Source organism: Musa acuminata, chromosome BXJ3-11 (assembly GCF_036884655.1).
Source record: "Musa acuminata AAA Group cultivar baxijiao chromosome BXJ3-11, Cavendish_Baxijiao_AAA, whole genome shotgun sequence".
NCBI lineage: Eukaryota > Viridiplantae > Streptophyta > Magnoliopsida > Zingiberales > Musaceae > Musa > Musa acuminata.
Genome location: NC_088359.1, coordinates 30,513,122 through 30,525,640, shown reverse-complemented (window position 1 = coordinate 30,525,640; position 12,519 = coordinate 30,513,122). Strand labels below are relative to the sequence as shown.

Genomic DNA, 12,519 nt, shown 5'->3' with positions numbered 1-12,519 from the left:
ATGTTCTGATTCAAGAACAGTTAGCAGAACCAAACTGAGGCAGACAGGATGGGCAGAGAGCTGTTTCTTGACAGAAGGAATTGTCAAGTACCATCTGTTCATATGGATCTCTGATAAAATGAAAAAGAGATCATAGAAATCAACTGTGGCTTCAAACAAAATGGTGTCAATCTTCTTTCTTAGTTAATATCCTCAATTTTAGCTTTCCTGGAAGTGATGATGGGATGGCATGGGTATTATAATATGGTCAATGTGGACACCAGATGCAACTTTAGATTTTCCTTCCAGCTTTCATGAACACATACTCCATGATCATGGAACCTTTAATGCCTGAAAGAATCATATTGGTAAGATTAGCATAATCTTAAATGGGTCACTGCCCAAAGGCTCATGGCATGAGGGAGGATTCATCACTAAGTTGCATGCCAAGCTCAGGAGCTCTTAGACTCAGAGAGGGGGCCCTGTATCTCTGTGGAGTTGTGGCTTTTGAGAACTAAAGAGAGCAGGAAGATGATGGTGTCTTAGCTTTATCTGAACCCCCTTTATTCCAAGTTGCCTCTTTCCCTCAAGCCTGTCTTCAGACTTTTGCTGCTGACTCCTCCAAACTTTAGTTGCAGGACTCATCCTTCGACTCATCATGTCATATGCTCCAGTTGGTGTCACCTCCATCAGCAATGCAGATGGGAGTTGTTCTGCTTGAGGTGGATGATTTGGAGCTCACAGTAGGTGGGATTGTTGTGCGAGAACAATTAGATGGATGCATGACTGTGTCTTTCTTTCTTCCAACCAGTGAACTCTTAAGCCACCACAATGACATGATTTGAGAGAGAAAAGTAAAGATCATCGCTGTGAAGGAAGGCAGAGAAAGCTTAGATCCAAGTGTTTGATGATTTGACTTTGTGGAGTAGAATGAAGTGTCAATCGGCACCACCAACCCTCAACAACGATTATTAGGCATTGATATTATTGGCATCCCACAGCACCTCTCCTCAGTCAACCATCCATCACCTCTCCCACTCAGATCTCACCACCATTGCAGAGAAAACAAAGCAAATGACAGGTGAAGGGGCCATTGCATGAAGAAAAGAGAGAAAGAGGTTGACAAAAGCAAATGAGCCGTCTCTCTTCCCTCTTCAATGCTTTGCTTTGCAATCAAGCATGCTTGATTCCTTCATCACACCTCAAAACCCACCCTTCCAGCTGAAGTAGAGCTCTCTCTCTCTCGCTCTCTCTCTCTCTCTCGAGTTCCAAATATAATTCCAACCCTCTCTGTCCTGCGATCACAGTTCTTCATGGCGTTCACCGAAGACCAGCAAACTTGGGTTCCACATGTGCCGACGACGGACTGCTCCATGGGCTTGTGTAGCTTCTACTGCCCCCAGTGGTGCTATGTCATTTTCCCACCACCTCCCCCTGTCGAATTCTCCGGCGACGACTCCGGCCCCACCTTCTCCCCGCTCGTGATCTCCATCATCGGCGTCCTCGCGGGCGCTTTCCTCCTCGTCTGCTACTACACCATCGTCTCCAGATACTGCGGCACCTTTGACTCGCTGCGACGCTGGATCGATCCTCCGGGCGCGGACAACCGCGATCACGGTGACGGTAGCGTCGGCCACTCTCGCCGACGTGATGCTTGGCATACCTACCCGAAGGACGGGCTCGACGAGGCCTTGATCGGTAAGATTGCGGTCTACAAGTATCGGAGAGGCGATGATACGGTGCAGGGCACGGATTGCTCCGTCTGCCTCGGCGAGTTCCGGGAGGATGACAGCCTCCGGTTGCTCCCCAAGTGCAGCCACGCCTTTCACCTCCGGTGCATCGACACTTGGCTGAGATCGCATTCCAATTGCCCTCTCTGCCGAGCCGATATCGTGTCGGTGCCGCCTCAGTTGCCGGCTGCTCCAGAGTCGGAGAACAGCGTTCGGGCCGAAGACACGGAACGCACCGATGAGATGGTTCTAACCATAGAGGACGAGGAGACGCAACCTGCTGGAAGCAGTGCGGACGCGGCGAATGATCCTCCACAGATCTACTGTGATCCGGTAGCGGTGGAGGAGGCCGACACCATAGTTGAGATCGGTGATGACGATACCCAACTAACGAGGCGATCGTTCTCCATGGACGCTGCGCGTGGCAGCCGGGTCTCGATCGCCGACGTCCTGCGAACGAACATGGAGGACGAACTGTTCGTTGTCAGTGGCAGCTCGTCGAGGCGAGGTGCAGGCGAGCACAGTAAGGTAAGGGGCTTGCATTGTGCCCTGAACCCAGTCCTGATGAAGAGGTCGATCTCCAACGGGAGGTTCCGCTTAACGAGGCACGGAAAGCGAAGGAATGGCCTTTCAGTTCAAGAATCTCCTGAATAGGATGCATTCATGCAAGACGAGCGCTCCTCTGCGGAAGCAGGGAAGGAGCAGCAGAAGAGCTTCTTCTTCGGCCAAGAGTTGGGGCAACAGCTTCCTGATTGCTCTGTGAGGCTTGTGCCTCCATTTGTTCTCCTTTTCTTTCTCGTGCTTCTTCTGCTTGACACTGACCATAAGCTTGTGTACAGATTCATGTTTTCATGTTTGATCTTGTTCCTTATCGACTCCCTCTGCAACCAAGTAGGTACTGTGAAGAAGAAGCGAGCTGTTCCTTTGATTTCTAAGATCCGTTCCTTTCATTCATGTTTGTAATGAAAGCAGTAGCTCATCTTTCCAAGAAGACCCAAAAGCTCATCAGATGAAGAAGATCCAGTTTCAAGGACAAGTTAACATGGTTGGCTGAGACTGCAAGCATCATCTGGTAAGGCTATCTGCCTCGGCAAGTAAATTATATTTTGCTTGGGGGATGGATGAACCTTCTGGTTCTGCCCTCTCGTTCTCTATCAACACAAGTTCCATTAGATTGTGACCTTTTATCGTGGCCTGCCCTGTCACATTGCCGGGCTCATGGCGTCTTTTTCCATTAGTCGCCATTGAAGTCGATGGACGTCGCCTCTGTTCATCGTCTATCTCGGTTTAGATAGGATTCGATACATATATTATATACCATCGTGTTGAGATAATAATGTCGGTGTGAAGAAGCTGAAGTGGACACATATCATGCTGCACATTTATCCCTCATCAGAAGTTTGGCTCGACACTGATGGTGGTGGTGGTGGTTGCCCACAACCGGACTGCCGGTGGCCTGTCTCATCCCAAGGAAGTTGACGTACTACCTGCCTGAAAGAAAAGATCAGATTTGTGTTTTGGGCTATGAGATGTTCTTTTGATGAAGCTGCTTCTACACGTCAAGAATCCACAAAATGTTACACAATGTCATCTCCATGGAGGCCCATTTTGGATGCCAGAGTGGGCTTATTGAGATGACACAGTCACACAATCCATGGCAGGGAAGATAAAGAAGAAAAAAAGGAAAGCATCACCGGACCACCGAGCTACACCGCACAAGGAAGTCGTTGACTGCTACTGCCATTCTTGCAGAAAGACTGTTGAATGGCCTGCCCCTACTGGGCTGCAGCAGTCGCCTCAGCTTGAATCAGACAAAGCATACGGTGGATGGCAGCGGCAATGTCATCGACGGTGGCCAGATTGCACCCTTCTTCCACCTGCAATATATCACCCCACCACCATACAAACAGAGAACATGAACTTGAAAGGAACTAAGGATCATAATAACTTTCTAATAGTTTGCCAGAGACATGCAGACTTGTGGGATTTCTCAAACCAAAGAAAAATCCCTACGATTTGCGTGAACTGTGGAGAGGAGGTAGCAATGATGCATGTCTGGTGGTGTTGTTCTCTGTTGGGATTCCCCCTACACTGAGAACTATGTCACATCCGAAGCCATCGAGAGGGGCTCCAGAGGAGCATTCCATGCAGAAGAAAGTGTTGTCTGATGACTCTCAGAAAGGTGAACACTGGTAAAAGGATTAAAAGCAATCTCGCAGCTTTTTGCAGGCCAAATTTGAAGCTACAGGAGGAGAGAAACAGCAAGAGAGAGATATATTGAGGTATAAGAATCATTATTGTCTCTTGGAGTCATTGTGTTCGATCACAATCCAAGAACAGTGCCCTTCGAGGATGCCCAAGAACATGTGCCTATCGACAGGATATCTGACACTTCCCGACTCCACAGGGAAGAAGATAATTTGCTTTCCCTAATCATCCACGCGATAAACGTATCAATCGAAGACGACAAGAGCATAATAGGTAGGTACCTTGACGCTGAGGGAGTAGAGCACCATGGCGTCCAGGGTGGTGAGACTGAGGTGAAGTATGGAAAGCTTGAGGTCCTGAAGCCCACACACTATCTTGACGAGCTGGTGGGGCCTCTTCGGCGACAGGATTCGGACGTTCGCGTGCGTCTCGATCAAGGTCACCTCGATGTCGGCCAACGCCGGCAGCAGCTGGTCCTCCGGTTGAGGGTAGTCGTGAGCTGCGGGGTGGCGCCAGCCGTACTGGGGGAAGGTGAAGAACTGAGCGAAGGGAGGGGAATCGACCCCATGGCTGTGGCTGCTGCTGCTCCTGCTTCCGCCGTCTGCGGTCGCTGGAGAGCTCTCGGGCTTCCCTGCTTGTCGCTGCTGTAGCGTTCTCTTCTGTGCTTCGAGTGATTGGAGAAGCTGCTCCAGCTCCTTCACGAAATCGATAGCTCCTCCGACAATGGAGGCCTGGTCACCCTGCAAAGCCAATGCCAACTCAATCTCGAGCCATCGGAGAGCAATGGTTCGGACATCTCTAACTGAGCAAATTGGCCACCGTAACCAATTCCAGAGGAAACAGAAGAGAAGACAAACCCTTTGGATGTAGGAATCGGGCATGAGCGAGCGCAGCACAGCGAGGTGCTCGTTCATCTGCCGGCGGCGGTTGCGCTCGACGGCAATGTGGGTCATCCTCTGGTTCTCCGCGTCCTCCTTGTTCTTGTGCGTCCTCTGCCTCCGCCGCTTCCTCCTTCCTTGCCCTGCTACTTCCGCGCTCTGCCTCCTTTCGTCCGTGTCTCCAGAGTAGCCACCCACTACATCGTCGCCGCCGGCATTGTGGAACCTCGAACTCGAGGCGCGACCAGAACGGTGTGATGTGGTGGCGGTGATGGTGTCGTAGAAGAAGAAGGGAGGAAGCCCGGCGGAAGCCAATGCTTCCAGTGTCATGGTGCTCCTTACGTTGGTGTTTGCGTGTGTTTGCTAGTGCTTTCTACGCTTCCCTTTCACCTCATCCTTCCACTCCACAAACTTCAAGGTAAACCATGTAACGCTTCTCGCTCCCCAGCTACAATGATCGGAAAACACTCCAAGCTACTCGGCACCAAGGCCCGGCTTTTGTTGCAGAGTCGAGTAGTGTCGTTGAAACGGAGGGAGCGGCCGAGAGGTCACACGTGAGAGGTCAGGAACTGGTAAGAGCTTTTCTCCTCGAAAAAGCGAGGAGGAAGGATCTCTTGAAATCTGTTTCCCAAATCCATAGGTACTGTCAGCCCATGTCTTCTTCACCCAACAGTGGGGAGCCTAATGGAAGCACATGACACAAGGCAAAAGACCCAACAAAACTAGTTGTTTTGGCCATCTCTCTCTCTCTCTCTCTAAGGACACAGCTATGTCAGCTCTTGTCTTGACCCGAGGGTGGGGTGCCCCATTGAGACCACATGACAACTGCGGTGAGACAACAAAACTAGATGGTCATTGCCTGAGCATTAGGCCCAGTGAAATCTTTTGCAGAAAGAACAGCAGAGAGAGAGAGAGAGAGAGAATCCAAAAATGCCATCCATATTACATCCTCTACTTTTGCATCATCATATTAGGAAGCTGTCAGTGCTTCCGCTAAAGGGGATGAGTCACAGAGGTACTCACCAAAAACCACATGCGGTCCAAATCAGAGTCCACAAGGGTTATAGCTTTAGACTGTGATGCCACTGTTGACGAGCTGTGCAAGGTTTATATCCATGATCGATACATACAAGTCTATAAACGCTGCATCAAACCAAGTTAACACTGTGGTTCAACTATAGCTGGCAACTGTTGCATGACCATTCTGCTGCTGAAAAGAACTCCTACAGAAGGATTCTCCAGAAGATCTATTTCAAGAATTCAGTCAACAACTTCACGGGAAGCTATATATAGCTCTGCTTTTTGTCACTTCATGATAGATTCCAGCAACCTTTTTCTTTTCGCATCATTTCACTCCCTTTCTTTTTTCCTTTTTTACATGAAGAATTTGGTAGAAAATTACAGAAACTTCAGACTGAGCAAAACACCGAGACTATAATTTAGCCGCTGCAGAATAAACAATGCAACAAGTCCAGCCAGCCAGCCATGGATCAAATGGTTGCTGTACATGTAACAATTGGTCTTGCAGCTTTTACTCCTACACGACGAAGAAGGTGAGACAAGTCCACATCACCGTTCGTATGTAATCTGTTGTTGTTGCAGCTTTGCCTCAGCTACAACGTAATATGAGTTGCATGTATCATGAAACAGAGTTTTCCGAGCTTAAGCAGATGGAGCACCTCCACGTCGGGAGGGGAAGAATTTAAGATAGCAAGGAGAAGACGAGGAGCGGAAGAAGGTAGGTGGGGATGGACATGTTCGTCAAGGCGAGCACACTCACCAGCGGCGAGAGAAGAGGGAAGGAAGGACGACCATACAAACGACATGAAATACTCTGTTTTCCATATGAAGTGGTGCTGTGACGGGTTGAAGTGTGCCGTATCACAGCCATCATCTGATAGATAGAGGGGAAGGAAGGAAGGTGAGCCAGCTTTGGACCATGGTCCAACTTGTGTCAGGGAATCCATGTGAACACCATCTCGGATACCACGTCAATCATCCTCTCTCTCTCTCTCTCTCTCTCTCTCTCTCTCTCTGTACCTGTGTGAAGTGGCATCGATACAATTCTGGAGGTGTACCTTTTGTTTATATGTCCTATCTGAACTATCGACGCGATCTCCTCTAGAGAGGACCATTGCAAATAACCTTGTTACTACGCATTGTTCTTAGCATCATTATAATCCAATGGACATTAGATTCTACTACAGTCTTCCGTTATCTAGTTGAATATTCATTGGAAAAGAGCGGTGTCCATCGTGTACAACATCTTTGCCTTCAAATCTCTCTCTCTCTCTCTCTCTCTCCAAATGAGCTTTTGGTCTTAATCTGATACTTCCTGTGGTTAATGGTCATGGTGGGAGAAGCTTCAGGGACGCCAGAAGTTGCACTGTCTTTGATTTCTTTCATGGGCTGCACACTTCCCAAATGCCATGATCGAGAAGGTGATTCTCTCCATTCACATCGCGAGAGGTTCAGGACGAAGAATTCGGCTTCCTCATCCATGGACGCTATCATCTGATGAAGTGTGCTTCTGAGTTTGGTGACGAAGATTCTGTCAAACATCAACCACGCATGCATGCATGCAATACTCTCGGTGGAAGCTGTTGCGGATGGAGAGATCGAACTCGAGGTAAAAGCACACAAAGTTCCTCGAGTCTCACGAGAGCAACCGCAGCAACAAGACAGCATCAGACATCACAAGACATGATGATCACATTACGTGCAACTCTTGAGTTGTATCACAAACAGAACTCGCTCACTCACATCCTCCTCCATGGTTATTACTGTTCGCTACGATTCACTGTAACGATCCACCGAAGAAGTAAACGCTGACACTGTTCCATTTGACAGGAACATTCCAATGGGAAAAGGACTCGACTCCAACACAATGCCATTATTGGTTCTTTGCAATTCTTCTGTCTGTCTGTCTGTGTGTGCAAGCAGACTAGGAAACAAACATAAGCACCAAAACTAGGGAGAGAGAGACTTTATTGAGACCGTCCTCTGCCATGGGTACTGCCGATATATATATATATATATATGTGTGTGTGTGTGTTAATGGTAATGTACGAGGCGCTCCAAGATGAAGAAGTGACGCCGTCTTTTTCTTTGGACTACATACTTGTCAACTGAATTCAAGGGACAAAGATTCGCTGGGAGAATTAAAGAAACAGTACGCTCCTTTTCGTGAGAATCTTTACGGCTGTTAGATTTGGAGGACTCGATATAGCTCCCAATAAGTCTGACTGATAGATCAGATGAGCAATGTAGAATCTTTACGGCTGTTAGTTAGATTTGGAGGACTCGATAATCATAGGGCCCATGGGCCGTCGATAAGTACTTACGGGCTATTAATGAGGGCCCACGTGACATGGTTTTGGCATGCTTTGCTCTCCGCACGTCTCCTGTCGAGATGAGCTTCCGTGTCTGTCTCGCTCGTCAACCTCAAGACAGGCCCGACAAGATATAGACCCTTAGGTTCGCGTCCAGAAGGTGTGCAGACAAATCTTGATGTCGCAGTTCGCCCACAGCTAATGAGTGGTTTCTTGCGGCCTATGAGAAGGAACGAGTGGCCAAACCAAATACGATTTCTCTGGGGCAAAGCAAGACCATGTCGCACACGTGCATCGTCAGTATCCACACGGTGAGAGCTGCTCGTCGACGGAGCAAATTCCTCCGTCCCTGTCAAACCTGTGAGGAAGAATACACATGTTCGCATGGAACATGTTTCTTGAATCCTGCTTTGTCCTTCCCAACCATCATTGCTGCCAATCGAAGAAAGCAAACGGGAACGGGACGACTGCGTCTGCATGCGTGCCAATACACACCTACGACGGAACCGCGCCGCCAAACGGTGCGCTTGGCGAAACCGCGCGGCGGCTCGCCCGCTGGTTCACCAGCATCCCTCGGCCACCGTGTTGTATATAGCCCACGCGTCATGAGCCCCTCGAGTTGAACTGGTGGGGAGGAAGGAAGAGAGAAGACGAGGAACTCGAAAGAAGATCTATTTTTTTCTTTGATTCCTGTAATTAAAACCTTTTCTTCGATCGGCTCTCTTCTTAATTACAAGAAGGAAGCGAGAAAAGAGAGCGAAGAATTTCCAGCTGAAATGGAGCTCAGCTGCGTCGCTTCTCCCCGTGGCCTCTACGTCTTCCCATCCACCTCTGCTTCTTCCGGATGTGGCTTCTGCCGCCGGGATAGGAGGAAGGTTGCTGGATGGTCTAGAATCAATGCGTCGACGGAGGGAAGCCCCGAGCCGATCCACACCGCAGGCGCCAACAAGCCACAGCGTAGGGATTTCGCCACCGGCGGTCCCGCGATGGACGTGTCCGCGTCGCCGGTATCTTCGGGGACCACGAGCACCACCGTTGTCGAGCGGAGCCTCGCTGGCGGCGGGGACTACGATTTCTCAGTCTTGGAGAAGCTGGCCACCGTCGTCAGGCTTAGCTACGGGATAGGTTTGAGCCAGCGAATTCCTTTTGCTTTCCTTTTCATGGTTTCTCTTACACCGCAACGTCTGATTCGATGCTGTAAATGCATGGATAGGTCAAAAAAGACAGAGAATTCGTTGTTGCCGATTGAATACTCTCTGTTCGATGATTTTAGTGTGAGAAAAGAGATGCACACATAGAATTACTGATCTCGTTGTTCGAAGCAGGCATATACGGAGCCATGGCGCTCGCGAGCAAGTTCGTATGCGCCATCTCGGGGACGGATTGGACAGGCGCGTTCCATCCGTCGCCGGAAGCGATCGTGAGCGGCCTCTGTTATGCTGCTCCACCAATAGTGGCTCTGCTCTTCATCCTAGATGTACGTAAAAGATGCCTCTTTGTCGCTCATGTCGACTCCTCCCTGCAAATCCGTGACTCTGTCATAAGTAAACATCACCTTCTAGCGGACATTGTTACCCCCACAGGACGAGGTCGTGAAGCATTCACCTCATGCTCGTGCTATTAGAGATGTAGAGGACGAGGAGCTCCAGAACTTCTTCCATGGCATGTCACCATGGCAGGTATTCTCTGTGATTTATCTCCTGTATCTTGGAGTGGCGATCGCTAAGAATATGATGTTCTTGTAGCTCATGCTCGTTGTTACTGCGAGTTCAATCGGCGAGGAGCTCTTTTATCGGGTTGCTGTTCAGGTAATTCCTTGGTACAACAAAGGAGCTCTCTTTCTTCGATCGATCCCCACAGTAAACGATGATATAGAGATCTCTGACTTACTGCTTGTCCAAATCCGCTCCCTTTTCATCTAATCCTGCAACGATTACAGGGAACAATGGCTGATGTGTTCTTGAGGGGCACCGAGCTCATGAAAGATGCACATGGAATCACATCTCTGGTATGTTGTTTCCGGCCGACACAGACTTACTTTAATCATTATGTACAAGGAAGAGCTGATGAATGTAATTATGATTTCTCCAATCATTCTAGACTGGTGTTCTGCCTCTGTTTGTCCCCTTTGCTCAAGCATTTGCTGCTGCTATCACGGCTGCTCTTACAGGGTCATTGTATTATGTTGCTACAGCTGCCGGCGGTGTGTCCGTCCTCTTCCCAAGAAACTTCATGTACCTCTCTCATTCTTATAGTCGTTCTCCAGCTCATGAATCTGTTAACTTCTTGCAGATCCTACTTATGTGGCTGCACCAGTGCTAAGTTCTCCCACTGGCCGTGAAGATCTCAAGAAGCTTCTTGCGGGTAGATTTACACTCACTACATTATCTATTTATTAGCGAGATGATGTCTCATGCTGCATGCACATAAATCTGGATAGGTGTTGATGTTATGCAGCTTGGTGTGAAAGAAGGGAAATGAAGAAGATATATTCTCCACTTCTGGAAGCTTTGCTAGCTCTCTACCTTGGATTCGAATGGATTCAGGTGGTGCAGCTTCCTCTATCACAGTGAGCAGCCATTGCTTCATAAATTGTGGACTTACATGATCGATTTGTGATGGATGTGTAGACTCGTAATATTCTAGCGCCTATGATCACACATGGGATGTATTCTGCTGTTTTGCTGGGACATGGGCTCTGCAGGATTCATGATGGGGAAAGGCAAGTGAAGGTGGAGCCGAAGAACTCCGATGAACCAATCGTAGAGCAAACAAGATGATCATGAGACATGAGCCTAAAAGATTTTTTGGTCAAATTAACAAGATGCTGGAACTCTTGTCATGTGGATCAAAAATCATTTGTAATGAGAGGGGATGTGTTATTCTGCAGCTCTTGAAACCATCACCATAGCTGCAAGTCATGAGAATTGTGTACAGAAGGATTCTTGAAAGTGTCTTTTTTTTCTCATTACCATGACATATCATTCTGCTTCCTCTTTCCTTTGTCAGCCATCACACAGAAACATCAATGAGCATCTTAGCATGCCCTGAATAGAACATCTTTTTTTAATCTCCAGATGATGTTTAGAAATATACTCCTGGGCTAACCAAGTACTGGTTCTGATTAGATTTTCCAGAAAGTCAATTCACCTTGTCTTATCAAAATACAAACAGAATATAAGTTTCATGCTTTTGGAATGCCCTGAAACAATCAAGTGATCATCCATGGGGGGGTTTATTCAGTCAACCAGAGTGCTTGACATTTAGTAACTACTTCATTAGTTCACCCTGAAAACAATTGAGAGATGTACAATCTTCATGCAGCATAATTCTGATGGCAAATAGACAACAACAGTCTTTGCTTAAATAAACTATAGAACTGAAAAACAAAAAACAAAGAGAAGAAAAAAGACCTTCAAAACATCACAAATTTATCTTTCTGTTGGAGTCCCAAGGGTTGCCTTTACACCAGCCATTTATAAAGATAGGAAAATCCAGGACTAAGTCGTGTTACATGGACTGTGTTGCATTGTTAAAGCTCTGTGATCTCATTGAATACTCCTTTATAAGCTTAGAAAATGCTGAATCTTCTCTTTCCAATAACGTGGATGGTTTGTCATATTCAAGTATCTTTCCTGCTCAAGAACAAGAAACTTTGCAAGCTAAATTATGCACAAAATTTATGCAAACTATATTTATGAAAACCGTGAATGACCAATAAACATCTTTCGAAATGCTTCCTTTCTCTCTCTCCTCTTCTTGTGTTACCCTCCCTCTATCAGCCATATCTTGACAAATATCATGTTCAGACTCTTGCTTCTTGATGTTTTGGAATGAAGTATTTAATGTTTTTTCTGCATCAGAATCGTTGCTTGATGCCTCTAGTATATTTTTCTCTGCAGCTAGTAATGATTTGCTTGAGGTTTCTGCATTGAGTATTAATTCAAGAGCATCACTGTGAGCTCCAACTAACACCTCAAATCCGATGTTTTGTCTTAAAAGTTCATTAAACAATCCAGCCTGGGCAACTTTTCCATCCTTCATTACCTGTTATATTAATTAATTGCAATTGCTATTAGCTGGTATTTGTCATGCTAATTGTTCATAATGAGTACAATTAATTGAGGAGGAGCATAAGTATCATAGTTTTTTAGGGACACCAACCTTCCATTAATGAGACAGGCACTTCTGGTTGATAATTCCTCTGAGGACACCCATCAAACAATCCTGCAGAGGAAGGACAAATCTTTTAAACAACATGCAAAGAGTTTTACATACTGGAAAGATTGTAAGTGAAAATTTACTAGGTATCTTGAACATTTGGTCTTCAGATTCATTGGAAGAACATATACTTGAAGACATCAGAAAAAAACCAGGAGATTCAGATATAAC

At 47.2% G+C, this 12,519-nt stretch overlaps 3 protein-coding genes and 1 pseudogene across 5 annotated transcripts; 2 read left to right on the top strand and 2 right to left on the bottom strand.

The window, feature by feature from the left end:
• Window positions 1-313: 313 nt before the first annotated feature.
• LOC135652866 (E3 ubiquitin-protein ligase Os04g0590900-like) lies at window positions 314-2,644 on the top strand. The gene is made up of 2 exons (XM_065174171.1): window positions 314-1,205; window positions 1,287-2,644. The coding sequence occupies exon 2, from the start codon at window positions 1,293-1,295 to the stop codon at window positions 2,361-2,363; it is 1,071 nt and encodes a 356-aa protein (XP_065030243.1). The 5' UTR covers window positions 314-1,205; window positions 1,287-1,292; the 3' UTR covers window positions 2,364-2,644.
• A 597-nt stretch (window positions 2,645-3,241) lies between these two features.
• LOC103972195 (transcription factor bHLH96-like) lies at window positions 3,242-5,390 on the bottom strand. Its single transcript, XM_009386429.3, has 3 exons — window positions 4,775-5,390; window positions 4,199-4,657; window positions 3,242-3,586 (listed from the first exon to the last, which is right to left on the bottom strand). Exons 1-3 carry the CDS (start codon window positions 5,123-5,125, stop codon window positions 3,485-3,487), a joined length of 912 nt encoding a protein of 303 aa, XP_009384704.2. The 5' UTR covers window positions 5,126-5,390; the 3' UTR covers window positions 3,242-3,484.
• A 2,996-nt stretch (window positions 5,391-8,386) lies between these two features.
• On the top strand, window positions 8,387-11,119 carry LOC103972193 (uncharacterized). 3 transcript variants are annotated; one of them, XR_670764.3, is made up of 9 exons: window positions 8,387-9,252; window positions 9,453-9,604; window positions 9,711-9,806; window positions 9,873-9,935; window positions 10,067-10,135; window positions 10,228-10,330; window positions 10,420-10,491; window positions 10,568-10,673; window positions 10,758-10,895. XR_670764.3 is itself a non-coding variant. In XM_009386428.3 (9 exons), exons 1-9 carry the CDS (start codon window positions 8,904-8,906, stop codon window positions 10,905-10,907), a joined length of 1,143 nt encoding a protein of 380 aa, XP_009384703.2. In that variant the 5' UTR covers window positions 8,387-8,903; the 3' UTR covers window positions 10,908-11,119. The 3 variants fall into 3 exon arrangements, 2 of the variants coding, with proteins under 2 accessions (XP_009384703.2, XP_065029539.1); XM_009386428.3 differs by having other exon boundaries at window positions 10,585-10,673; window positions 10,758-11,119; XM_065173467.1 differs by having other exon boundaries at window positions 10,568-10,901.
• Window positions 11,120-11,409: 290 nt separating this feature from the next.
• LOC135653022 (ABC transporter C family member 9-like) lies at window positions 11,410-12,345 on the bottom strand (annotated as a pseudogene).
• Between the last annotated feature and the right edge of the window lie 174 nt (window positions 12,346-12,519).

Excerpts from the sequence above, each read along its gene's own strand:
- LOC135652866 (XM_065174171.1), top strand. The coding sequence starts at position 1,293 with ATGGCGTTCACCGAAGACCAGCAAACTTGGGTTCCACATGTGCCGACG.
- LOC103972195 (XM_009386429.3), bottom strand. The coding sequence starts at position 5,125 with ATGACACTGGAAGCATTGGCTTCCGCCGGGCTTCCTCCCTTCTTCTTC. Across the intron at positions 4,658-4,774 it reads CCGATTCCTACATCCAAAGG|GGTGACCAGGCCTCCATTGT; the intron begins GTTTGTCTTCTC and ends TTGGCTTTGCAG. Across the intron at positions 3,587-4,198 it reads TCTACTCCCTCAGCGTCAAG|GTGGAAGAAGGGTGCAATCT; the intron begins GTACCTACCTAT and ends GATATATTGCAG.
- LOC103972193 (XM_009386428.3), top strand. The coding sequence starts at position 8,904 with ATGGAGCTCAGCTGCGTCGCTTCTCCCCGTGGCCTCTACGTCTTCCCA. Across the intron at positions 9,807-9,872 it reads ATGGCATGTCACCATGGCAG|CTCATGCTCGTTGTTACTGC; the intron begins GTATTCTCTGTG and ends ATGTTCTTGTAG. Across the intron at positions 10,674-10,757 it reads TTGGATTCGAATGGATTCAG|ACTCGTAATATTCTAGCGCC; the intron begins GTGGTGCAGCTT and ends ATGGATGTGTAG.